The 26,323-nt window shown below is 38.6% G+C and overlaps 1 protein-coding gene across 7 annotated transcripts in view; it reads left to right on the top strand.

Moving 5' to 3' along the window:
• Positions 1-26,323, top strand: part of SCEL (sciellin) — a 125,047-nt gene that overhangs the window by 56,962 nt on the left and 41,762 nt on the right. For 3 of the 7 annotated variants that reach the window (XM_057707250.1, XM_057707251.1, XM_057707249.1), the window contains 9 exons: positions 4,167-4,247; positions 14,569-14,634; positions 16,339-16,398; positions 20,095-20,139; positions 21,565-21,624; positions 21,927-21,986; positions 24,001-24,060; positions 24,991-25,050; positions 26,221-26,280. In XM_057707250.1, coding sequence (XP_057563233.1) covers positions 4,167-4,247; positions 14,569-14,634; positions 16,339-16,398; positions 20,095-20,139; positions 21,565-21,624; positions 21,927-21,986; positions 24,001-24,060; positions 24,991-25,050; positions 26,221-26,280 — 552 coding nt within the window. The remainder of the gene's footprint in view (positions 1-4,166; positions 4,248-14,568; positions 14,635-16,338; positions 16,399-20,094; positions 20,140-21,564; positions 21,625-21,926; positions 21,987-24,000; positions 24,061-24,990; positions 25,051-26,220; positions 26,281-26,323) is intronic. The other 4 variants (XM_057707252.1, XM_057707254.1, XM_057707253.1 and 1 more) reach the window with 4 other exon arrangements.

Genomic DNA, 26,323 nt, shown 5'->3' with positions numbered 1-26,323 from the left:
GCTAACACTGAAGAGATTTTAAGTTTTAGGCCCCTCTTCAGTGCCCATTTTCCTTCTTAACAAATAGAATTTCAGCCAATCCCTCCCTCTTTCAACACATCTTTATTGGACACCAACATCATATATAATCCTACTACTCAGGATATAATTATCCTTTTAGGGTCTTTCAGGCCAGCCAGGGTGGAAACAGAAAATTATGTGTAATTTGGGACAGCATGGTACATATTGTGAGGAAGGTGTGCTATGGGGAGACATAGAAATGTATTCACTACAGCGTTGGGTACCACTGCAGACAGTAACCCCCAAGCCAGAGTCTGAAGGGCAAGGAGGGGTATCCAGGTGAAAGGGAGAAGGAGGTATGCCCAAGAGGAGAGAGAATGTGCTGTTGGAATGGGATGGGTTTAGGAAGTGCAAGTGGTTTGGCCCAGCTACAGCACTGGGTTCGTGTGGGATGAAAACAACAACAGCCACAGCACTTGCACTGAGCCAGGTGGTTCTCTAATACTTTGCATGCCCTCCTGCTGGCTTCAAAGCCACCATCCACACAAGAACCACAAGACCCACCATGCTCTGCGTCCACTTCTCCACTGCCCATCACCCAGGGACTCACTACCACACTGGTAAAAAGCTTCAGGACTAATTCCATCATGTCCCCCATCCCTGTGGTCATAGATCCCCAGGGGAACCCCAGTCAGATCATTTCTCATCACCTGGACCCCACAGAGCTCTGTGCATTGCTGAACATGACCCGACCTAACAGCATCCCAACCCCTCAAACCCGTACACTAACCTTCCTGGATGTGTCATCCAGTACCATCAAAATCTGCTCCTCTTCAATGTCGTCTCTGACTGGATGATCTCTCACCTCTTTGGTGGGTTCTCCCAAAGGACCCTGCCCCCACAACCTCTTTCTCAGTGAGGGCTTCTTTTCTTCTAATCCCGTGTATCACGGGGTCTGGAGGAAGAAGAGGGATCCTCTTTGCTCCATATTGCTACTTCCTATCAATTTTAATTCCTTCCTCTAAAACTCCCCATCGTCTTTGAAGCTGTGCCATCATGAGCTTCTCTTCCTCTCTGGAGTCATCGGAAGGTCTCTGAGTCACTCACCCTAACTCTGTGGAGATTTTGGCAAAGGGCTGTCTCCCACAAACATCCCTCCTGTCATAATGCATGGTGATTTCCACATCTGTGGGGAGGATCCTTCCCCATCCTGGCCTTTCGCTTTCTTGATCTCCTTTCCAATGATCTTGTCCATTGCCCTACCCCAGCCACCCGGTAGATCTTGCCCTCATAAGTAACCACACATGCTACAAAACTTCAGTTTCAAGCTTTCCCTTTCTGGCTTCCATTTTCTATCTACTCACTTTCTCCCTACTCTAACCAGCACAATCCCTCTGGTCCTCTGATACCAGAAGCTCTCCAGCCCCACCACAATCACCAATCCATTGATTCTACCACCTTTCACAGCCCCTGCCCCTCATATCCTCATTTCCCTCCATGTCCATCTCAGATCCTATGGTCCCTCGTTGTAATCGCTTCTCTGTGTACCCCTTCCCTTCTCTTGTTGTCACTCTTTGTTGCACTCTTTTGGCTGAATTAGAAACTTCATTAAATCCAACTCTCTGTTTGGTCTGTTCCTGCCCCGAAGCAGCTGAACATGGCAAAAGAAAACAATGGCTACTAGCCTTATTTTATTTTGTTTTTTTTTAATATTAATTAATTAATTAACTTATTTATTTATTCATTGGCTGTGTTGGGTCTTCATTGCTGCACATGGGCTTTCTCTGGTTGTGGCAAGCAGGGGCTACTCTTCGTTGTGGTGCACAGGCTCCTCATTGCTGTGGCTTCTCTTGTTGCAGAGCACAGGCCCTAGGTGTATAGGCTTCAGTAGTTGTGGCACGTGGGCTCAGTAGTTGTGACTCACGGGCTCCAGAGCACAGGGTCAAGTGTTGTGGCACACGGGCTTAGTTGCTCCGTGGCATGTGGGATCTTCCTGGAGCAGGGATCAAACCTGTGTCCCCTGTATTGGCAGGCGGATTTTAACCACTGTGCAACCAGGGAAGTCACTACTAGCCTTATTTTAATTTCAAGAGCATTAACCTCAGCTGAGCCATTCGTGTTGTCCAAAGAGCCCTTGAGAGGCAGCATGGTGGGGGGCAAGGGCTTACGGAGCCAGACTTCCTAGTGTGGATTTCTCACTCTGCCCCTTACCAGCTGTATCATCATGGGATATTTATTTTCACTTTCTGCGCTGCAGTCTTTTCATCTGTAAAACAGGAAGAAGCAGAATACTTCTCTCTGGGATTGAAGTGAGGATTAAATGAGTGAGCTCTCTGGGCTTCCATCCAAGACCAGCCTTCCCACTTGTGCCCTGCGTCTCCTCGCTTTCCGAGCCTAGCAATTTTCTACTTGTTCTCCTGCACCATCAAATTTACTGTCTTCACTGCATCACTCCCATTATCATATCCACCTACTCTAGTAACCTTCCTTGACCTATCGACCTTGAGGTAGCGACCCATTTTTCTCTTCCTCTTGACTGCAAAATGCCTCAAAAGAAGTATCTACCTCAATGCCTCTGCCTCCCATTTTGCCTTAAATCCACTCTAGAAGGCTTTTTCCCCACTGCTCCGCCAAAACTGCTCTTATCAGGGTTATCAATGACCATCATATTGCCAGCACCATGGTAACCCTCACCCTGTTTTATTTGCTTTCTCAGTAGCATCTTACATGGCTCATTCCTCCTTCTTGAAACACTTGTCTCACTTGACTTCCTGGAACCACACCCTCATATTTCTCTTCTTCTCTCCTTGGCTACTTCTCTTCAGATTATTTTTCTGTTTCATTCTCATATTCTTGATTTCTAAATATTGCAGGGGTCAGGAGTCAACCCTTGGCCCTCTTTTTGTTTCTACCTACACTGACTTCCTTGGTGATCTCATCCAGTTTCAGGTGTTAGATGTCATCTCGAAACTGATGGTGCCTGTATTTATATGCTCTTCCTCTGATATCATCATGGCTCATTTGATCACTTCCTTCAGGTCTTGGCTCAAATTTCACCTCACAGACAGGTGTTCCCACATCATCACTCTATATTCTCTTACTCTGTTTTATTTTCTTCTTGGTACTTTTCTTCATCTGTCATACATTTATTTGTGTATTGAAAGGCTTTTGAGAACAGGGAAATTATCCACATTGTAGAGTGAAAGAAAGCTATTTGTGCATAGAAAGCTACCAATAAACGTGTTAAATAAAAGCATGAGTTCATTCATCTCGACATCACCCAACAATCCTATTGGAAGGATTATTACAAATGCAGAAATGGAATTAGTTTAGGCCATTGTCACATAGCTGGCGATTCAGGCAGCCTAACTCCAGAGCCTACTTGCTCCCTAGTACTCTGCAGAAGCCAGAGGGGTATAGAGAGTCTAGATCACAGGGGTAATTTTATGCAGTTTATCTTGAGGATAATGGGGAACCACTGGGGTGGGAGTTTCAGGGCGGGGGACTGACATGCTCTGGGTAAAGTGCTGACTGCATCCCAAACATGCCCATAATTGCCTGTTCCAGTTCCTGGGTGATCAAATCATGCCAGCTCAGAGGCTACCTTGGCCCTTTGTTGGAAAGTTTAGGCTGACAGGGTATGTAAGCTTTGCGAGCATCAAACTGGCCTGTGCTGACAACATTTAAGTCAGATTTAGCTAAGAGCTTCAAATGAACTTCACTTTGAGGTCTGTAGAATTGAAAACCTTTCTTGTTGGTTCCATAGCAGCTAGATAGTTGACATAATTCCTAAAGAAGCTTATATGTTAATGCCCAAGAACCACTTACTATGCTTGTGCGTTGCTGATCCAAAATGTCACAACATGAGTGAGATAGTCTAGTAAAATATTAAGCTGTGTAAAGAATACATTATGCTTCAGACTATAGTTGGGGAGGACAGTGTTTCCAAAAATCTGATTAAATGAACTTTTAAAATACCTGTAATTTAAGTATTTGACTTATTTAAAGTTTAGAGCTCCAAAGATCCTGGCCTTTCAGGTAGCTCATGCACAGGGGTTGTAAGACACATGAGATATGTTCATATAGACAATAAATGCATGTGGTGAATAGATGCTAAAATTTACCACGTTTCCATGGTGAAATGACTGCTGTTTTCTGTTCTAAAGCGAACCAACTGTTCACCCTCCAATACCTCCAAAGCCCAGTTCTCCTGTTTCATCTCCTAACCAGCTGAGGCGGGATAATAGGTAAGACCTAGCACTCCAGAATTTCTTGCAAAATGAAGAAGTTCGAGGGAAATGAAAGCAAGTGAACTGTGACTTGTTTTGTGCAAAGCATGGGTATGTTTTGTGTGCACATTCACTGAAGAAGCACTTGGAAAGGTTTTCTAATTCTATTTGTCCACACAAATGTGTATTTATGTTTGCCTTTGGATCCTTATGACCATTCCTTGTCTTATGAAAATCCACTTTCAACATAGAAAGTGAGGGGGAGCAAGATGGTGGTGGAGTAAAAGGACGTGGAGTTTGTCTCTCTCCACAGACGTATCAGGAATACATCAATAGGTGCAACAATTCTCGCTAAAAACTGGCTGAACACTAGCAGAAGACTTTGGACACTGGAAAGGACTATAAAGATCCCTGCATAGTTGGGTAGGACAAAAAAAAAAGGGAGAAAGAGGAGGAGGAGAAAGGGGACAGTATCTGCACCCCAGGGCGGAGGAGCTGAAGCAGAGGAGAGATTCCTGAATTTGGGGAAACCCCCTCTCTGATGGGGAATTTGATTGGGACAGAGGGGAGACATTTGGGGCTGTCCAAAGAGGGTGAAGCGGCCAATATGTGGTAGATGGGACAGAGTGAGAAATACATAGACGGTCTGTACCATGGGACGCAGTCTGAGATGTGTGTTCACAGGAGTGCAGGGGGGCAGGGAGCTGGAACATGGGGACCAGAGAACAGGCCCAGGGTGAGAATCACTACTGGCTGCAGGGAAATGGACTGAGGGGACAGGAGGGAAGAAATCCACAGCAGGGAATGCCTACCAGGGAAGACTGGGCTGCCATGGAAGCAGGGTGCTACTGCTGAGTCACATGCAAGGGAAGGAGTCACTACTGTATCCTCTCTCTCAGCACCTGGGACAAGCAATAAAGGAAGCCCTCTCTAGGCCTGGCTGTTGTGTGCCAGTTGACAAGTAATAGAAAAAGCCCCCCTTAAAGGCTGGCCCTACTGTGCCTGCTGCAGAGTGCCATAAAAAAGCCTGCACAGGGTGGACCATCACTAGGGCCATACCGCTTACACCCATAGCTGCCCGCTTCCCTACACTATTGGCACCACTGGGGCTCCCATGATCCAACCAGAGTGCTGCTGCTGACTCACATGCTGGGGGAGGAGCTGCTATTGTACCCTCTCTCCCCCCACACACAGGCGCCTGCAGACTAACAATAAAGGAAGCCTTCTCTAGGATTGGCTATTGCCTGCTGGTCACAGAGTAATACAAAAAGCCCCCTGAGGGCTGGCCTTCATGGGCCTTTCACCAGGTGCCAGTAAAGACCTTTAATAGGGCCAGATTTCCTACACCTGCAGCTGCCAGCTTCCCTGCACATTTGGCACTGCTGCCAGGGCTCCCGCGATCCAAGCAGGGTGCTACAGCTGAGGCACAAGCAGGGAGAGGAACCACTATTGTAGCCTCTCTCTCCCCACATGCCAGTGACTGCAGATGAACAATAAAGGAAGCCCTCACTGAGACAGACCCAAGAGCTCCAAGGCAGCCTCAGGACCAGACTCCTGGGGTTGGAACACATGCAGAGCTGGGGACAAAACCAAAGCTGAACACCAGAGACAGAGGGACTAAGGGAGAGGATTGAAAATCTTTCCATCAGCTGTACAAGCTGCAGATTAAATCCCCATGATCAGCTAGATAGACCCTGTGTCTTTGGAATATCTGAGTAGACAATGAATGTTCCCACAAACGAAAAAGGTCTAGCTCTGGCAGCTGTGGACTTTGGGGGCAAGCACACACAGAAATTGGGCCAGATCAGAGCCTAAGTGGATCCCACAGGCCCCACAGCAGGTCCAGAGTCCAACCCAGAGGCAGAAGAGGGCCTGTTGGGGAGGTGAAAGTGGTCTGTGGCTCAAGACAAGTATAAAGACACTTACAGCTGAGACCCCAAGGAGACAGAATTTTTATTATTAATTCTATTGTTTTGATTCATTCTGTTGTTGGTTCTGGCATTTTTTTCTTTTTAATTACTATTTTAGTCTTATGGAATCTTTGTATTTTTTATCCTTTTTTTCACTTTTATTTTAATTAATTAATTAAGTTATTTATTTATTTATATATTCCTATTTCTAGTTGGCTTTTCTGTTGTGCTGTGTTCTTTTCCTCTATCTTTTTTTCTTCTTTTTCTTTACTGTATTTTTATTTTATTTCTTTTTATATTTCCATTTATGCTTTGCTTTTCTGTTGTTCTGTGTTTTATCCCTTTTTATTTTATTTTATCTTATTTTATTTTTAATTGTTATTATCAGTCTGTTCTGTTTCTTTGCTTTGTTCTTCAGTTGACACACCGCTTTGGTTTTTGTTTTTAGCTTCCATCTTTATCTTAGTTCTAGTTCTAATTGCTTGGTTTAGTTTTGGGGCTCTTCAGTTTATCTGGTTGTTCTCTTGCTCTTTGTTATATTTGGTTCTTGTTTCTGTTTTTTGTTGGTTTGATTTTGTTTTCACCATTTCTCTGGGTTTTTTTTCTCATCCTTTTCAAATTTTTTCTATATATGTCCATTTCTACATTGCTCTTCTATTGTTCTGTCTTCTTTCCCCTTTCTCTCTCTCTCTCTCTCTCTCTCTTTTTTAAATCATTCTTGTTGGCTTGTTTTGTTTCTTTGCATCAGCCTTTAGTTGGCACTCTGCTTTGGTTTTGTTTTTTTTGGTTTTGAGTTTTTGTTGGTTCTCTTTTCAATTGTCTGATTTCATTCTGGGGTTCTTTTGTCTAGTTGTTCTATTGCTTTATGTTTTATTTGGTTCTGTTTTTGTTTCTCTTGTGTGTGTACATGTTTCCTTATTTCAGTATTTGTTTTATTTAACTTTTTACCATTAATCTGGAGCTTAGTTAGTCTTGTTAAATCCCCTTTATTGTGGAAACGAGTGACCTACAGGGTCTTGATTCCTCAACCAGAAGAGCATGAGGATCTGGGGTGGGAGCACTGAGTGCAGGATGCTGGACCACTAAAGAATCCCTGGCTACAGGGAATATTAATTGTAGAGAGCTCTCATGGAGGCCTCTATCAGAGTCTAAGACCTGACTCTGCCTGACTGCCTGCAGCTGCCAGTGCTGGATGCCTCATACCAAACAACAAATAAGACAGGAACACAAACCCACCCATCAGTACACAGACTACTTAAAGCCATACTAAGCTCACAGATACCCCAAAACACACCACCTTAAACAGCCCTGCTCATCAGAGGGAAAAGACTCAGCTCCACTCACCAGAATGCAGGTACCAATTCCTTCCATCAGGAAGCCTACTCAAGACACTGGACCACAGGGGACAGAGAACAGAGCAAGAGGAATTATGACTAGGAAGCCGAGGGAAAGAAGGCCTCAAGTACTGTAAATAAGACAAAATGAGAAAACAGAGAAACATCTTGCAGGCAAAGGAGCAAGATAAAAAACCACAACCAAATAAATGAAGAAGAAATAGGCAAATTGCCTGAAAAAGAATTCAGAATAATGATAGTAAATAGGATCCAAAGTCTCAGAAACAAAACAGAGAAAATACAAGAAACATTCTAACAAGGGCCTAGAAGAACTACAGAGCAAACAAACAGTAATGAACAACACAATAACCGAAATAAAAAAACTCTGAATGGAATCAATAGCAGAATAAATGATAGAGAAGAACTAGTAAGTGAGCTGGAAGATAGAATGGTGGAAGTAACTGCCACAGAACAGAGTAAAGAATAAAAGAATGAAGAGAATAGAAGACAGCCTCAGAGACCTTGGGGACAACGTTAAGTATGCCAACATTCAAATTATAGGCATCCCAGAAGAAGAAAAAAGAAAGGGTCTGAGAAAATATTTGAAGAGGTTATAGTGGAAAACTTCCCCAATGTGGGAAAGGAAATAGTCAATTAAGTCCAAGAAGCACAGAGAGTCCAATACAGAATAAACCCAAGGATAAACACACTGAGACACATAGTAATCAAACAAACAAAAATTAAACACAAAGAAAAAATATTAAAAGCAGCAAGGGAAAAGCAACAAATAACATATAAGGGAATCCCCATAAGGTTAACAGCTGATCTTTCTGCAGAAACTCTGCAGGCCAGAAGGGAGTGGCAGGATGTATTTAAACTGTTGAAAGGGAAAAACCTACAGCCAAGAAAACTCTACCTAGCAAGAAACTCATTTAGATTCAATGGAGAAATCAAAAGCTTTACAGACAAGCAAACCTTAAGAGAATTTAGCACTACCAAACCAGCTTTACAACAATTGCTAAAGGAACTTCTCTAGGCAGGAAACACAAGAGAAGGAAAAGGCCTACAAAAACAAACCCAAAACAAGTAAGAAAATGGTAATAGGAACATACATGCCAATAATTCCCTTGAATGAAAATGGATTAAATGCTCCAACCAAAAGACACAGATGGGCTGAATGGATACAAAAACAAGACCCTTCTGTATGCTGTCTACAAGAAACCCACTTCAGACCTAGGGACACATGCAGACTAAAAGTAAGGGGATGAAAACAGATATTCCATGCAAATGGAAGTCAAAAGAAAGCTGGAGTAGCAATACTATCAAACATATTAGACTTTAAAATAAAGACTATTACAAGAGATGAAGGACACTACATCATGATCAAGGGATCAATCCAAGAAGAAGATATAACAATTGTAAATATCTGTGCAGCCAACATAAGAACACCTCAATGCATAAGGCAAATGCTAACAGCCATAAAAGGGAACATCAATAGTAACACAATAATAGTCAGGGACTTTAACACCCCACTTATACCAATGGGCAGATCATCCAGACAGAAAATTAATAAGGAACCACAAGCTTTAAATGACACAATAGACCAGATAGATTTAATTGATATTTATAGGACATTCCATCCAAAAACAGCAGATTACACTTTCTTCTCAAGTGCACATGGAATATTCTCCAGGATAGATCACATCTTGGGTCACCAATCAAGCCTCAGTAAATTCAAGAAAATTGAAGTTGTATCAAGCATCTTTTCCAACCACAACACCATGAGACTAGATATCAATTACAGGAAAAAAAAACTGTAAAAAAATACAAACACATGGAGGCTAAACAATATGCTGTTAAACAACCAAGAAATCACTGAAGAAATCAAAGAGGAAATCAAAAAATACCTAGAAACAAATGATAATGAAAATCCTACCTCAAGAAACAAGAAAAAATCTCGAAAAACAACCTAATCTTACACCTAAAACAATTAGAGAAAGAAGAACAAAAAAACCCCAAAGTGAGCAGAAGGAAAGAAATCATAAAGATCAGAGCAGAAATAAATGAAAAAGAAAGGAAGGAAACGATAGCAAAGATCAATAAAACTAAAAGCTGGTTCTTTGAGAGGATAAACAAAATTGATAAACCATTAGCCAGACTCAGCAGAAAAAAAATGGGAGAAGATGTAAATCAACAGAATTAGAAATGAAAGTGGAGAAGTAACAACTGACACTGCAAAAATACAAAAGATCATGAGAGACTACTACAAGCAACTATATGCCAATAAATTGGATAACCTGCAAGAAATGGATAAATTCTTAGAAAAGTACAATCATCCAAGAGTGAACCAGGAAGAAATAGAAAATATGAACACACCAATCACAAACACTTAAATTGAGACTGTGATTAAAAATCTCCCAACAAACAAAAGCCCAGGGCTAGATGGATTCACAGGCGAATTCTATCAAACATTGAGAGACGAGCTAACATCTATCCTTTTCAAACTCTTCCAAAATATAGCAGAAGGAGGAACACTCCCAAACTCGTTCTACAAGGCCACCATCACCCTGATACTAAAACCAGACAAAGACATCACAAAAAAAGAAAATTACAGGCCAATGTCAGTGATGAATATAGATGCAAAAATCCTCAACAAAATACTAGCTAACAGAATCCAACAACACATTAAAAAGATCATACACCATAATCAAGTGGGGTTTATCTCTGGAATGCAAGCATGCTTCAATATACACAAATCAATCAATGTGATACACCATATTAACAAATTGAAGGATAAAAACCATATGATAATCTCAATAGATGCAGAAAAAGCATTTGACAAAATTCAACAACAATTTATGATTAAAAAAAAACTCTCCAGAAAGTTGGCATAGAAGGAAACTACCTCAACATAATAAAAGCCATATATGACAAACCAACAGCCAACATCATTCTCAATGGTGAAAAAATGAAAGCATTCCCTCTAAGAACAGAAACAAGACAAGGGTGCCCACTCTCACCACTATTATTCAACATAATTTTGGAAGTTTTAGCCACAGCAATCAGAGAAGAAAAAGAAATAAAAGGAATCCAAATTGAAAAAGAAGTAAAATTGTCACTCTTTGCAGATGACATGATATTATACATAGAAAATCCTAAAGATGCTACCATAAAACTACTGGAGCAAATCAATGAATTTACTGCAATAGCAGAATACAAAATTAATGCACAGAAATCTCATGCATTCCTATACACTAACAACAAAAAATCAGGAAGAGAAATTAAGGAAATACTCCCATTTACCCTTGCAACAAAAAGAATAAAATACCTAGGAATAAACCTGCCTAAGGAGGCAAAAGACCTGTATGCAGAAAACTATAAGATGCTGATGAAAGAAATCAAAGATGATACAAACAGATGGAGAGATATACCATGTTCTTGGGTTGGAAGAATCAACACTGTGATAATGACTATACTACCCAAAACAGTCTACACATTCAATGAAATCCCTATCAAATTAGCAATGACATTTTTCACAGAACTAGAACAAGAAATTCTACAATTTGTATAGAAATGCAAAAGATCCCAAATAGCCAAAGCAATCCTAAGAAGGAAAGATGGAGCTGGAGGAATCAGGCTTTCTGGCTTCAGACTATACTACAAGACTACAGTGATCAAGACAGTATGGTACTGGCACAAAAACAGAAATATAGATCAATGGAACAAGATAGAGAGCCCAGAGATAAACCAATGCACATATAGTCACTTTATCTTTGACAAAGGGGGCAAGAATATACAATGGAGGAAAGACAGTCTCTTCAATAAATGGTGCTGGGAAAATTGGACAGCTGCATATAAAGGAATGAAATTAGAACAATTCCTAACACCATACACAAAAATAAACTCAAAATGGATTAAAGACCTAAATGTAAGGCCAGACACTATAAAACTCTTAGAGAAAAAACATAGGCAGAACACTCTATGACATAAATCAAAGCAAGATCCTTCTTGGCCCTCCTAGAATAATGGAAATAAAATAAAAAATAAACAAATGGGACCTAATGAAACTTAAAACCCTTTGGACAGCAAAAGAAACCATAAATAAGACAAGAAGACAACCCTCAGAATGGGAGAAAATATTCACCAACAAAGCAACTGACAAAGGATTAATCTCCAAAATATACAAACAGCTCATGCAGCTCAATATCAAAAAAACAAACAACCTAATCCAAAAATGGGTGGAAGACCTGAATAGGCATTTCTCCAAAGAATACATACAGATGGCTAACAAACACATGAAAAGCTGCTCAACATCACTAATCATTAGAGACATGCAAATCAAAGCCACAACAAGGTACCACCTCACACCGGTCAGAATGGCCAGCATCAAAAAATCCAGAAACAGTAAATGCTGGAGAGGGTGTGGAGAAAAGGGAACCCTCCTGCACTGTTGGTGGGAATGTAGACTGGTACAGCCACTATGGAAAACAGTATGGAGTACTTAAAAAGCTAAAAATAGAACTACCACACAACTCAGAAATCCCACTACTGGGTGTATACCCTAAGAAAACCATAATCCAAAAAGATACATGTACCACAACATTCATTGCAGCACTATTGACAATAGCCAGGACTAGAAAGCAACCTAAATGTCCATCAACAGATGAATGGATAAAGAAGATGTGGCATATATATACAATGGAATATTACTCAACCATGAAAAGGAATGAAATTGAGTTATTTGTAGTGAGGTGGATGGACCTAGAGCCTGTCATACAGAGTGAAGTATGCCAGAAAGAGAAAACAAATACCATATGCTAACACATATATATGGAATCTTAAAAATGGTACTGAGGTAGCCAGTGGCAGGGCAGGAATAAAGATGCAGATGTAGGTAACAGAATGGACTTGAAGACACAGGGGTGGGGAAGGGGGAGATGGGATGAAGTGAGAGAGTAGCATTGACATATACACACTACCAAATGTAAAATAGCTAACGGGAAGCTGCTACATAACCCAGGGAGATCTACTTGATGACTGGTGATGACCTAGAGGGATGGGATATGGAAGGTGGGTGGGAGACTCAAGAGGGAGCGGATGTGGGGATGTATGTATAAATACAGTTGATTCACTTTGTTGTACAGCAGAAACTGGCACAACAGTGTACAGCAATTATACTCTAATAAAGACCTGGAAAAAAAAAAGATGGAAACTGAACAACAGTCATGTCCAGGAAATGTTCATACTCAGCCTTCCTCTAATTTATATACTAGGAACCTCTCTCTCTCACACACACATATATATATAAATATATATGTATATATGTACTTGACATATATACAATAAAAATATAAAATATATGTACATATATATCCATATATGTACATATATATATATACATACATATGTATATATCTTAACTAGTTAAGATTCCCATTAAGAGCTACATTTTCTAACAAAAGATATTTTTGAAACTTTGTTATTGCTCAAACACTCCCTTAAGTTAGGAAATACCTCTGGGTAGTTCTTTAGTCTCATTTTAATTAAGAAGTTTGTAATTTATTTCAAAACTATTACAAATTTTGAAAAAATTCTCTAATTAACTTGTCTTCAAATCAAGAAAAAATAGACAGGCTTGCTTTTCTACTTTGAATCTCCAATGCTCTGTAATTACTTAGAAACAAATTCAGAGATCTGAACATCTTCCCATGTGTTGCTGTTAAACTGCTTAATAATCTCAAACTGTTTTTCAAGACCTAGATGGCACATTTCCATTATTATTGAGAAATTTAAAAAATAAAATCTCAGTGAAGACTGAATACATTAGATTCGCTTGATGGCCTGCCTTTGATTCTTTTGTATTTTTACTTTTTGATGGTGATTTTTTTTTGACAACATGTAAGACAATTTGAGAACTATTCTTCATTAAGAGGGTAACTTCAGCCAGAAAATGCTGATGGGGTGGCAGGGATATGTAGCTTTCGGCATTCATACTAACGAGTTAAAAACCCAGGTCTGAATTTCTATTCAGTGAAACTTCATAGTACCTCTGAAACTTTGTCCTTAAGGGGAGACGATAATTTTTTTTAATGTTAAAAGAATACTTCTTCATTGAATTAATTAAAATATAGGCCAGATTTATAACTTTTAATTTGTGCAATGGTTATAATTATGCTCCTAAAAATAACTTCTCAGCCTTTCTATCTTACATTATTTTTCCTTTTACTTTGATAGTATTGAACAATTAAATCTTAATTTGAATAGGATTTTTTAGGGGGCTAAAAAAGTTGGTGTTAGTACCCCTAAATTCTAAACTAAACCTTGGGACTCTGGAGCAGTGTGCTTGTATAGATTCAAAAGAAGCAAGATTTCATGGGAATTGGTCTAATCCATTTTTACTACTCTAATTTATTTCTTCCACGAATGATCTTAAATATAAAATGAGGACAACTTGCATGTTTTAAACCCTGGTTACTTTAATCACAGCAAGATGATTTTAATGAAAGAATATGAAAGGGAAGTGTTTCCTATGTAATTAACACATGTCCTCAGGAGTACAAAAAAATAGTTGGATATAGTTTCTTGAGAACAAGCAAGAATGTATAAGTAGGTCAATCAGATACTAAGAAAAAGAGCAGAGAAAAGCCTTATATCACAAATTGTAACAGAACCTAACATTGTAAAATTTAATTCTAACAACTCAGTGTGGTCATTCTCAATGTGGTGTGTGTACTGGAAATATGAAAGTGTTTACCATCTTATCTGAGCAAACATTTCTTGATAGTATTCAAAGTTTGGGGGATAATTTTTTGAGAAAAAAATCCTTCTGACACCTAACAAAAAAATGATTCTTATTATTTGAAAATATTGCATCATTATCTAATAGAGATAAGTCTGAGAACACTGTATTGATGACTGGAAACTAAACTAAAATAAAATGAGCAGTAACATATGTAGAAGTTTTTTACCTCCAGTAGTGCTATTGTTCGAACACACTTTCATCTCTTTGAGTATAAATGTTTTCTCATAAATTTAAATTTAGCAGAGAAGTGTTTTCTTACCTAACAGACATTATCTTTAACTTGAAAAACACAGGCAGATATGTTCACCTAAGCCAAGTGTATATACAGAAACCATCACATCTGCTGAAAGAAATATAAGGTACCATGATCTATGTCTATATATCTATATATCTATATCTATGTAGTTGTAGAAATAAAATATGCTTTATTAGAATGCTTAAACATACATAAAGTTAATAATAAAATAGACAAAATCAGTTTTCCAGCTGACTTCAATAGTGGGTAATAAATATTTTTATATGTACCTACAGAATTTTATTCCTTTTATTTCTATTCTAAGCATTACATTATGAACAATCAAAATTGTCTGAACATGATAACAGAATAAGATCGAAGCCCTTAAGATGGAAAAACATCTCTTTATTCCCAGCACTTGTCCCAAGATCTCTGATATAGCTGGTGTTGATATATAAGTGACTAGGTGGAAATACAGTCATGTGATTGAATGTCTGCAAAAGCTTTGCCTAGAATTGGTTGTATAGTAAGGTCACATTCAGCTTCACCTGCAGCAGCAGTAAAAGGCTTACAAATTGTATTGATGCTTTTGAGTAAGGCTTCCTATGACAGTGCTTAGTTTACGCCTGTTGTCTGGCACATCCCATCCAAGATATTTATTTATTTGGATATTTATTTTGGAAATTTATTTGTTTATTTGGATATTTATTTATTTATTTGAAAAAAACACTATTTTTGAAATTAGTTTTTGAACCATATTATTTTATAGGTCTATCAATATGATTAACCATTTTTTATTTTGGTAAAAAACATAACATTAATTTACCACCTTAACCATTATAATAAGGCAGTTTCTGTAGACAATTTTTTTGACTGAAAACATTTTTCAAAGTGCAAAACTTACATACTTTTAATTTTCTTTATTATCTCCCTTGACTCTTAGACATACATCACACAGATACCTTACCTTTGGGGAGAGTATCATGTACCTAGTACCTTAAGGTATAGCTCTCTCTCAGCATTTCCCAAACTATGCCCCATGTGCCACAAGATGTCAATGAATGTTCTGTGAAAGAAGCATTTAGTGGCCAACGTGTTTAGGAAATGCAAGAGAATAGCTCTTTATCATGAACTTCCCAGAACCTTCAGTGTGGTTATATATGTTCCAAATCTCTAAAAGTCGGTTATGTTTCCCAAATTTACTTGACTACAAAATTCTTTCTTCATGGAACCCTATTAACTTTCTGTAAGATATCGTTTATGAAACACAGGTCTTAATTACAGGTAAAGCTATGAGGATTTCCCTAATTATTCCTTTTCATAACCTAGGGAGACCAGCAGGAATTCAACTTACAGTTTTAAATGTACTTTCTTTCCCTTTGGAAGTCTAAGAAGACAGATACTTTCACTTCATCTAAGAGAGTAATTGATCATCTGAATATGTTGCTTAATGCCCCTTGATTGGTAGAAAAACCTCTGAACATATTTTGTGTTTATTTGTGCAGTTAATTGAATTTTGCTTTCCATATCCTTTTTTCAGTATATAACTTGTGTGCAGCCAATACAAGTCTTTAGGAGAAACTGTAGTTATTTCAGTGGGCACTAGATGGCAGAGCCAATGACCAGGTGGAGTGACACGTGTGTGTGTGTGTGTGTGTGTGTATGAGGGCTGTGAACTGATATGATAGACTATTTTCTTAGTTAAACGCAGTAATTCCTGATAACACATGGACTTTTGCTTTCTTCACTGAACACAGATAAGACATTTTAGCTCCTTCAAACATAGCTCTACTGTCATTGACTTGAGTGTATTTTTCATTGTTTGAAGGAGTCAGGATCTCGAGAACGTCGTCAAAGTGACCACTTCACTTCAGAAAACTAACAAGGGGTGAGAGCTCAAGAGCTTTTGAACTTGCATTTTTCTTCTCTTTTTGTTTCAAATGCTGTTTATTACGTATACTTTGAAAGATGAAAGACTCAGTCAGTCTCTCTAGATTAGTGTCCCTGAGAAAGGGCTGGTACTGACATGTATGGACAGTCTTCTTCCTCTGCTTTCTCTTCTAGTGAGTAATGCTCACCCCAGTCACCTTAGCTGCCCATGGTGGTGACCTTGCTGCAAACCCCCAGTCCTGTATTTATGTTACTGACCCAGATCTTTACTTAGGTCTCCCTAGCAGCCCCATTTAGAATGTTCTAGGCTATTTTCAACTTCCTCCCCAAATGTGCTGTTTCCTGGCTTCTCTCTGTTCTTTCATCCAGGCAAGCTCACCTTTCTGGAATCAGTTTTGATTCTCCATGTCTCGACCCCTTTGTGTAGTATCAGGCACGTATGCATTAAATATCTAAAATGCCCCGCACACCCCCGTGGCCTCACCCCAGCTCAAACCTTCATTGGTTCCATCACAGGTTATCAGAATAGCTATCCGGATTGACTTACACTCCTCCAGTCTCTACCCCCACTAGACCATTATTAGTCATCACTGCCAGAGTTTTCTTTCTATGATTCTGCTGGAAAAATCACTCCACCTGGCTCCCCATTGTCCATTCAATTACATGTACCTCATTGGGTGCCTAACCTGGATCCGACCTAACATTCCTTAGCAATTTCTGACTTCACCCCTACATTTATCCTACATGCAATGCCAAATTAAATCACTTCCTTTCTTGTAGTTTCTAGAGCCTCTGCCTTTGTTCATACCATTCCATCCACATGGTGGCCTTTTCCAACCTCACGGCCACCATATCAATCCATTCAAATGCTACCCATTTTTCAAGATCCAGATCACATACTGCCTCCTCTGCGAAGTCTTCTGTGAGTGATCCAGTTAGATGTGACTTCTGTCTCTCTAAGCTATTAGAGCCCTGTTATTCATATTATATAATAACTAATCATATTTGGTATTGTATTATGTATTTATGTAAATGTCTCATCTCCTTTGTTATCTCTTTAATCTCTTAGAGCAGATATTTTGTCTTACCATCTGGCATCTGCAAAGTCTGACACAATGCTTTGTGCAAAGTAGAAGTGTTTGTATGGTAGATAATGGGAAAACAATGCTGAGCAGTGACAAAACCTTGAGTATAAACATTCCATGGTTTAAATCCTGTGACTACAAAATTTTTCCTTGCTTAATGGAGTTTAGCATTGCTAAGAGTGTTATCAGGGATTGCAATCTCAGTCAAAGAACTGAACAGAAGAAACAGAAGTGACCCTTAGCTCTTCTCTGCAAACTCATGGACAAAGTAGAAGCTCTAAATCCAGGGAGCTAGAGTTGAAAGTATCCTGAATGTTTTCATTTCTTTTGTTGCCTAGATCTCTCATTTTACTTATTTATTTTTGTTTGAGGTAATTTTTTTTAATAGGGATTGGACAGTTTTTTGGACTGGATAGTTTTTTGATGGGTGTTTAAGGGAGATAAGTGAGTGATGTCAAAGGGCAATTATGGTTTGGCGGAAAGTCAGACAAAAACAGTGCTCTGTCCCACCTCCCTAGCCAGGATGCATGGATTCCACAGCCAGATACCTTCTTCATGGGGAGAAGCTGTTGCTTTGACGTAGGCCAGGGGAAATGTCTGCTGCATGGACAGCTGAGTATTGTTACTGTGGGCTGTCTGTAGGGACTACATATAGCTCTATTTATCTGAGTTGCTTTGTAATACTCCTTTGGGAAATGAACTATTACTGCTATCTGACTAAGCATTTAATTTATTGTAAATGCAATGGTGAAACTTAATATCCAAAGCTTTCATCAATGTAAGCCCATTTTGACAGTTCAACTTTGTTCAGAATGCAGTCTCCGTTTTACTTAATTTCCCACAGAGTGTTTTCTCATGATTTATGTTAATTTTCTTGTGGAACCCCAAATCCTGATAATCTCATCATTGTGACTCACCAATCAGAAAGGTTTGGGGCTAAAATCGACAGAGTTTGTTCTTTCCCTTGGGGACATGGAACCGATTTGTAGCCTCAGGGTTGGAAGATTAGAATTTCAAATAAGAAATGACAACGCAGCATTGTGTCAAGGGTCTGGGTAGTGTTTGTCCCACCTAAGGATAGAACGTTAATCCATTTTTTGTCAGGGTCAGCAACTTTCATATTTCTATATTTATTCTCAGCCTTCCATTCTACCAGTAAATATGCAACACGCCTTGAAACGATTCATCTCCGTGATGGCTGTTGATTGAATGAGCTTTTCCCTGAGAGAACTGTCCTAGTAGCTATCCTGGTTTTGCCGGGCATCTTCTAAACCCATTAGTGACTCAGTGATCTTACCTCTCTAAGGCTGAGCCAAAGTCTTGGTGCCTCTAAATTTAGTTTAAAAAATAAATATAACGAGCATTTTTCTAATAAAAAAATTAATGTCGACTGGGAACTGTTTACTATAATTGCCAAAATTGAGAGTTGATGACATGCCAGGCATCGTGCTAATCAGTTTCTATTTATTAACTTATTGGTTATTTTCTGAGGTGGATGCAACTAGTATTCTTATTTTACAGATGAAAAAAATTGAGGGAGCAAGAGGTAACTCACCAAGAGCCACCAAATAATAAGGGGTGAATCCCAGATTGGAATCCAGATATCCCTGACTTGGGAACCTGAATGTCTAACTACTAAGTTACTTGGCCTCCTGGTCAACACCAGTGATGACTTGAGAAGAAAGAGGAACAGTGATGAAGTGTGGAAAATGGGTGATGCTAGAGCAGGAAGAAGGGAGAACCAAGACTTGTGAACTGGAAAACCAGATGAGGAAGGCAAGGGAAATGGGGCTGAAGCAAGTGGATAAAGGGTTGCCGAGAGGACGTGCTGTGAGGAGCAAACAGGGACAAAAAACCATTGCGGCTGCCTTACTGGGGGAGAAGCTGAGCTCCTGTGGTTCGAAGGAATATTCCAGAACCCAGGGGTTTAGCTTAAACAGTAGCTCCTGAAGCAACAGTCAGTAGAGTCTTTACAGTTCTCAAATACGGAAACAGGGGAGCAAATTTAGCTGACCTGGAATGAGGGAGAGTAGAATTCAAGAAGCCAGACTTACTGATAAACAAGTGTTTTCCAATAGCTGTTTTGTGCAAGTACATTATGCAAAGATAGAATCTATAATTAGTCAACGTACCTGTATTTGTTGATTCAATTAAAACCTGTATTAAGCATCTTCTGTTTGAAAAATCCTGTCTTAAACCCTAAAGAGGATCCGACATAAAATACAGTTCTCAATTTTAAGTGGTGTATATATGTCTCTGTGTGTGTTTGCCTGTGTGTGTCTCTCTGTACACTAGTAGATGTAGAAGCAAGGCCATTAACGTGAGACAATACTACAAAGTATAGCAATGTAAGCACCATAAAGGAGATACAAAAACCCCAAACACTGTGAGGCTTCCAAAAATGTTGGGGACTCTATTCAGTTAAAGGACTGGGAAAGATTTCTTGGAGAAAATGTTGTTTGAGGAGATCTTTGAAAAATAAACAGGATTTTTGTGGATGATAAAGGTGGGACATATGTTGAACTTCAGAGAACTCAGAAATAGTTATTTTAAGCTGAATCTGCCCCCAGGCTTTAACTGAGGTGATATATTTTTTTCTCTTCCCAAAGTGAAGAATTGGATAATCTCATCAAAATGAACAAAAGCTTAAATAGGTAAGACTTTTTTTAAAATAAATTTATTTATTTATTTATTTATTTATTTATTTATTTATTTATTTATTTATTTTATTGGCTGTGTTGGGTCTTTTTTTTTTGCCGTGCACGGGCTTTCATTAGTTGTGGTGAGTGGGGGCTACTCTTTGTTGTGGTGCGCGGGCTCCTCATTGCCACAGCTTCTCTTGTTGCGGAGCATGGGCTCTAGGCGTGTGGGCTTCAGTAGTTGCAGCACATGGGCTCAATAGTTGTGGCGCACGGGCTTAGTTGCTCTGCAGTATATGGGATCTTCCTGGAGCAGGGATCGAACCTATTTCCCCTGCTTTGGCAAGCAGATTCTTAACCACTGTGCCACCTAGGAAGCCCGGTAAGATTTTAAAACATCTTTTTTTTGCTTTATTACTGAATTTGCTTTCTTATTTTTTAGTATTTGAGCACAAGGACTCGTATACTGGACTAGTCAAAAGTGTCCTACAAATCTTGAATAAAAAGCCTGCAGAAATCATTTCATCATTATTATAAATGGCTATTACAATTTAAAGATACTAGTATTAAAGTATCTTTGATTTTCATACACCATTGTTTAGTAAGGCAGTTATAAAAAATAACCACATTTCTCTTCCTGAAATACTAATATATTAGTATGTAAATCGTTTCTTTTGGTCACTGAATGCTTTTAGTTTAATCACTACAAAAACCACTCATTTTGCTAGTCAACATTATCTCCTTATTTTGAATCATCTGTAATTGTGTAACTTAAAGATCATATTAATTGAAATTTGTGTTAGAAGTCTGTGCAATTTTAGTTCTCTCTCTGTCACTTGGCACACTGACATACGAAACAGGCAAGGACCAAAGCTGAGGAGAAACAAAGCCAATGTCAGTTTTCTGATCTATAAAGAGAGGAGGTATTAGGTTAGGAATCAGACTCCCCAGCCTGCTAGGGCCAGGCAAGTATAGATGAGTGAAGGGAGCTGGCTCTGAAACGTGGAGGGAGTGCCCTGTCCAGGATGCCCAGCTGTTTCTCAGCTCCAGCTGATGTTGCCACGTGAGAATTTGAGGCTAAAGTTGCAGGACACTTGCAGGAGATCCTGAAACTCCAGGTATCTACATGTCATGGGCAGCTTTGTAATTATTGGCCCACATTAAAAACAGAAACACTCCATGAACCCAAACAACACACCCCTGGACCTATTATAGCTTGTAGATGCCCAGTCTGTATCTTTTCTTTTCTTTAAGGTCCACTGCAATTTAAATTTTGAGTCCAGGAAGATACCTGTTTGGAATAAAGTGATTTCAAGGATTGTAGCTCATCTTTCCTAATGAGCTTTTATTTCCTGTCTTAGATGTAAACTGATCTATGTTTTTGTGAGTTAAGTATCCATCATTAGCACTGACTAGCTTTTTTATTTAATACATTTACAGAAATCAAGGTCTTGATGGTCTCTTCAGAGCAAACCTTAAGGCAGAGCCAATGGAGAAAAGGTAAGTGCATCTGTCTCTAACCTGAAAATATTATCTCCCAGATTGCTTGTTTTATTCTTTCAGACATTAGCTGGAAGGGAGTTATATCCTCTGGCATAAAAATGTACTAGCAGATGGGGCAGTGCACTCAGTATTGTACATTTAGTTCAGACACAATTGCCCAGAAGGATTTCTGCTGCTCTGTTCAGTAAGAGTAAATGAGCAATTCATGAAAAATTTTTTACTGTATCTGACCTTTTAAGATACCACACAATTTTATTTCAATCTGCAGTCTTTTATTCAATTTTCTTTGTGTTTTATAGAGCCAAAAGCCTTGAAAATCTCATCGTTGTGAATACCCAGACAGACAAAGATGCCAAAGGGTAAGACTAGATTGAGACTCTTACAGGCTTCTTTGATTGAGTCCTAAACTGTATGCCATTTCCTGGGGGAGACCCCGTGCTCAAGACAAAAGTCAGACAATCTGGTGAAACAGGCTGTGATCAGGGTCAGGAAATGGGTGAGTGTCTTAGTGCTGGCTCTGCCACCAGCATCAATCTGGGTGACCCTGGACAAGTGGCTTAACCTCTGGAGACTTCTGTTCCCTCAATCCATAAAATGAAGGGTACGATTTCGGTGGTCTTTTTACATCTAAAAGTGAAAGAAATCAAACTGATCAATACAAGAGTGAACGACAGGCTGGTTTATGAACTAAACATATTCACTATAAGACATTTTGATGCTGGGAGCGTAGCCCCTCACCACTGAAGTCTTTCTAAGGGACTAAGGCATTTTTCCATTGGAATCTTGATTGAATCACTTCATATGTATGTCGCTGAGATACACTTGTCCACATCTCAAGGTCAAAAGCCATGCTTTTATTTACTTTGTATCATAAAAAGGGTTAATTAATGATCAGTAACTGAACGGATAGCATTTAAAGAGGTTAATATAATTCCAGACAATGCTGATATACTAGAAAATGAATTGCTGCTGATGTTATTTTTCATGTTGAAAGAAATCAAACTTTTGACAGTTTCATTAAAGAAAATCCCAGAACAATCAAGAATGACAAAGGGTAAAGATTTATGAGGTCTCTACTGCTTTTTCTCCAGATTGCCTGTTTACCTTGTATTCAGTTAATCATTAGATTTGCTTTCTTAACATGATAATTATTTCTATTGTCCTGGTTATCTTTAAAAACCATTGATCTGTGCCAATCTGTGCACAGACGGGTATTCTAGCTTTCCAAGTCAATCTTGGCAGTATGCCTTCTTAACCCTCTCACTTAACAAAGTCTATATAATGAAAATTGTTGGCAATCACAATCTCCATTCAGACACTGAACGCTCATTAACAACATATTACTATAATGTGAATGTGTAAGTATTATTATGGGTGGTTTTTTTCAAATGGAGAGCAGATGGAGTGGGAAAGCAGTCAATTCTCTATGTGGTTGTATGAGTTTTACAGGAAAAGCTGAGATTTCAGGTTCTTTAAGAAAGGAAGTTTGGAAAGTTCCAAAAAAGTGGTGGAAATTAGGAAAAGTGAGATGAACATCACAAGTCAGTCATTGTGTGTGTTAGGTAGGATGAGACAAGAGAAGGGATTTGCGTTCTGGCATAACTTGATTCCTTTGTAATCTGGGATAACTGGGCTTTGATGCAGAAAAGACGGGTCTCACTGGTGTAGCAGGGAGAGCCCACAGTTTCTTTTCCTTCTTCCCTCCCTCTCTCCCTTCCTTCTTCCTTAAACAGAAAGAACTTCAAATGTCAATAGCCTTATCACAGTGAAAGACAGAGACAGATGAAAATGGCATTGAACAATTGGGGGATTTAAAGAGATTAGCTTTCATATTCCCTAATTGTTTTAAGCTATTGGCCTGTGAAAGTTTCATTGCTTGTGGTCAACTCATATAAAGTACTGAGGTCATCATAGAGTTATTTCTACTTCTCCAAGGTTGCTTTTTATTAAACATGACTTGTCTAAATCTTCAAAATATTTAGATTTAAAATGTTGATCATCTGATTTCCAGCCTTGATGTGAATGATTTTCATGTTTAAGGAAGACAGTATCTCAACACATGTATTAAAGTTAGTTACTCACCAACCCACTCTCAAAGTACAAAGAAAGCAAAAGCGGAGGTGTGGAGGGAACGTTCACGTTTGAGTTGATTTCATCGTAACTGAGTAGTGGCTGGCTTCTCACTGTAGGATGGTTAGCATATCAGCATTTGGCTTGAGAAGAGCCACTTGAATTAAACATTTCTAAAGACTTCTGATGTTTTAGGTGCTGATGACATCCTACTTCTGTTGTGAAAAATCTGTTGTTGAATCTCTCTCTCTTTCTCTCTCTCTCTGTTACTCTGCCCTCTCTGCCCCCTCCAATGTTATAAAGAAATCGAGGCCTTGGAAGTCTAATTAAAGTTAATCAAAGGACTGACAAAAATAAGAAAGGGTAAGTAAAGCTCCTAACATGATGGGGCTCTCTTTTTTCATGTTAGATTTTTACACCTCTTTAGAAATGGGAGTGTTATGCTTTACTGTCACAGGTGAACTGTTGCACTTTGGGGCCTATCAGAGAGAGTTAGGCAAAAAATTGATAGATCCTGTTTCTATAAGACCACATGCTTGAGTTGCACTGAAGTAAATGCAGGAACACCTGTTACATGATCTCTTATTCTATATTTTCTTAAATAATTTAAAAATAAGACAAATTTTCTATCTAAATTAGAAATACAAATGACAAAATTACAAAGTGAGAGGTGTGTTGGTGAAGCTTTTCTAAACTGGTTTAAACCAAGTACTACTGTGGAAATTAATAAAGATAAGCTAAGGGATAATTTATATTGATGTTTCTCTGGTCAGTTGGCCCTGGAAACTTCTGATACCCTTTCAGGGACATTCCTGTTTATATGGATTTCAGAGAAAATTGAATGCAACCTAATTGGCATACTGTCTTCATGTTTTTTCCAAAGGAGCCAAGATCTGGAAATGGTTATCAAAGCAAACGCTAGGACAGATCAGACTAGCAGAGGGTGGGAACTGCTTTGATGTTTCTAAATCTTGCTTATTTTCTCCTGGGTTAATTGTGTGATCTTTTCAGTATATTGAAGGGGGTCACATCTTGGAGTTTGGCTTCTCTCTTCTGTATCTGAATCCTACTGACCTGAGTTTTACTTTGGAGAGTCTATCTAAATTTAAATTTACATACAATAGAATCCTAGAGATTAACTTAACTATATTATTGATAGGTAATTTTATAACAAAAATGAATTTAATACTAGTATAATAATTTTCTCCAGAGCTTGAATTAATCATCAATAATATGGAATGTGTATATTAAAAAGATACTGATGTTTTGAAACTGATCTAAATTTTTTTTAAGAGGTGAAGACCTTGATAATGTTATCAAAGTGAATCCCAAAGAAAGTGAAAACACCACTGGGTAAGACTAATTAGTAACTTTAAGTCTGATTTCTGTAAGTGACAATAAGATAAAATGATTTGGCATTTTAATTTTAGAAATATGTTTTACTGGCATGCAATTGGATGAGAATGATGGGCCACATGACCTTTCCTCCCTGATCCCAATGAAATTGCTTATTTTTGAAGAATTGTCCCAAGGTTTAATAGTAAATTGCCTTTTCTCCCAGATTTTGATTTGGTTTTAGGGGTGAGTTACTGAATTGAATTCCTTTGTGTCTAAAGAAAGCACAGTCTTGACAACATTTTAAAAGTGGATCTCCAAAATGACAAAGATAGCCAAGAGTGAGCCTTGAGTAAAACTCTTGAAAATCAACCTTTCTGAGGATGGTGGTCTCAGAAGGCAGCCCAGAGGAGGGGCTGGGCAGGTACACACACTGGGAGTAAGGACATCCCACGGCTTCTCTTCCTCAGGGCTAAGCTGACAAGGCAGCAGTACCCAGTCATGATACTTCTGCCATCCTCCACTGCCCCCTTTGGGTTCAGGCTATGCCCCTTTTGGTATTACTCAGTGCATTTTAATGGAGGTGACATGTCTCTCCAAGAAGTGAGTCATTAAATTTCCTACCATGTAAGGTATCTTTTTCTTGCTCTTACAATTCACCATAATCTAATTATACTTTAAAAGGGGGGATGGTTGCATTTATATGAAGACATATATTTTTTAAATTATTTTTAATATTGTTAAACTATTATTATCCTTTACATTGTTCTTATTATTTTAAAGCAGAATAAGCAATTATATCTGATTCATTAGATGGAAATTTACATTCTATCTGGAACCAGTACAGAATTTTATCCAACTTATATTACTTCAGTGCTGCCCATCTGGGCTATTCTAACAAGATGTGTCTGAAGGCAAAGTTGATTTTGTTAAATAACAAGTTTCACGTATACTTACGCATTTTGAGAACAAAACAAAAACATCGTATGTTTCTTGCTGGCAAATTAGGAAACTTAAATGGTCTTCGGCTCAAGATGTAAGAGATGAATTTTCATTTGCATTTAGAGCTTTAAAAATTATATTGATAGAGAATGTGTATATTTACCACTTCTTAATTTTTCCAATCATTATTCACTTGATTAGTTTTATTTTAATGACATTCATTAAAACTCATTTCCTTATTCAAAGGAAACAAGACCTCAATGGGCTTATTAAAGTGAATCCTGAAACAGACAAAAATATCAAGAGGTAAGTAATTTAAAGCTTTTTATTTCCCCTTTGGCATTTATAA

This window comes from Hippopotamus amphibius, chromosome 14 (genome assembly GCF_030028045.1).
Source record: "Hippopotamus amphibius kiboko isolate mHipAmp2 chromosome 14, mHipAmp2.hap2, whole genome shotgun sequence".
NCBI lineage: Eukaryota > Metazoa > Chordata > Mammalia > Artiodactyla > Hippopotamidae > Hippopotamus > Hippopotamus amphibius.
This window is presented reverse-complemented; position numbering and strand designations above follow the sequence as displayed.